A 783-nucleotide genomic window follows, 5' to 3' on the forward strand; every position below is an offset into this window, starting at 1 on the left:
CGGAGAAGGCGTAGCTGAGCCTCTCGTGGGCCAGGTAGTTGCAACTGGTGATCTTGTGGTCCAGCTCATCGCTCTGCAGCACCTGGTACAAGAAGTCTATGTAGCGGGCGGCCAGCTTGAGGGTTTGGATCTTGCTCAGCTTGTCGGAGGGCAGCGTCGGGATGATCTTCCGCAGCTCCGCGAAGGCGTCGTTGAGCGACTGGGTCCGCTGGCGCTCCCGCACGTTGGCGATGACGCGCTGCGTGTGCACGTCCTCGAAGGACTGAGGGACGGGGCTGCGCTTGCTCCGCTTGCCCTGCGGCGAGGGAGCCCCGCGGTCCTCCGGCGCCTTGCCCCCCTGGCCACGCTTGCGGAGGCATTTCTTGTGCAGCCGCTCGCCTTCCTCCTCGCTGGTGACCAGGCTGCCTTCGGGGGAGTCCGGGCACAGGCTTTCCTCCTTCATCTTCTCGGCACCTTGGGGGTGAAGGGCTGCGGGGTCTCACGAGACGCGACGGGCGCAGCGCATCGGCGAGGCGGTTTGGAGAGGAACCAGCGCCCGCTCAAGAGGTGCAGCCTTGGAGCATCCACCCTTCAGCCTCCCCAGATTTCCCAAGCCTTGCGGAGCCCTCCAAGGAACTGGGTTGGTTTTTCCTTTGGGCTACGGAGAGGAGGGCGTTCGGATAACTGGGGAATGGCTCTTGCTGATAGGGCGAGGAGGGCCGTGGGCGGACCAGGCACAGACCAATGCAGCCGTGCAAGGTAACGCAAACATCAGTGGAGCTTATGGGTTCCAGATTTCCTCCC

The 783-nt window shown here is 64.0% G+C and overlaps 1 protein-coding gene across 1 annotated transcript; it reads right to left on the reverse strand.

The window, feature by feature from the left end:
- Positions 1 to 4: 4 nt before the first annotated feature.
- On the reverse strand, positions 5 to 442 carry LOC104510490 (twist-related protein 2-like; the record flags this gene model as incomplete). Its single annotated transcript, XM_010152753.1, has 1 exon — positions 5 to 442. A coding segment is annotated over exon 1 (438 nt), but the record flags the coding sequence as incomplete, so codon positions are not given.
- Positions 443 to 783: the final 341 nt, after the last annotated feature.

This window comes from Eurypyga helias, unplaced genomic scaffold, assembly GCF_000690775.1.
Source record: "Eurypyga helias isolate BGI_N326 unplaced genomic scaffold, ASM69077v1 scaffold23105, whole genome shotgun sequence".
NCBI lineage: Eukaryota > Metazoa > Chordata > Aves > Eurypygiformes > Eurypygidae > Eurypyga > Eurypyga helias.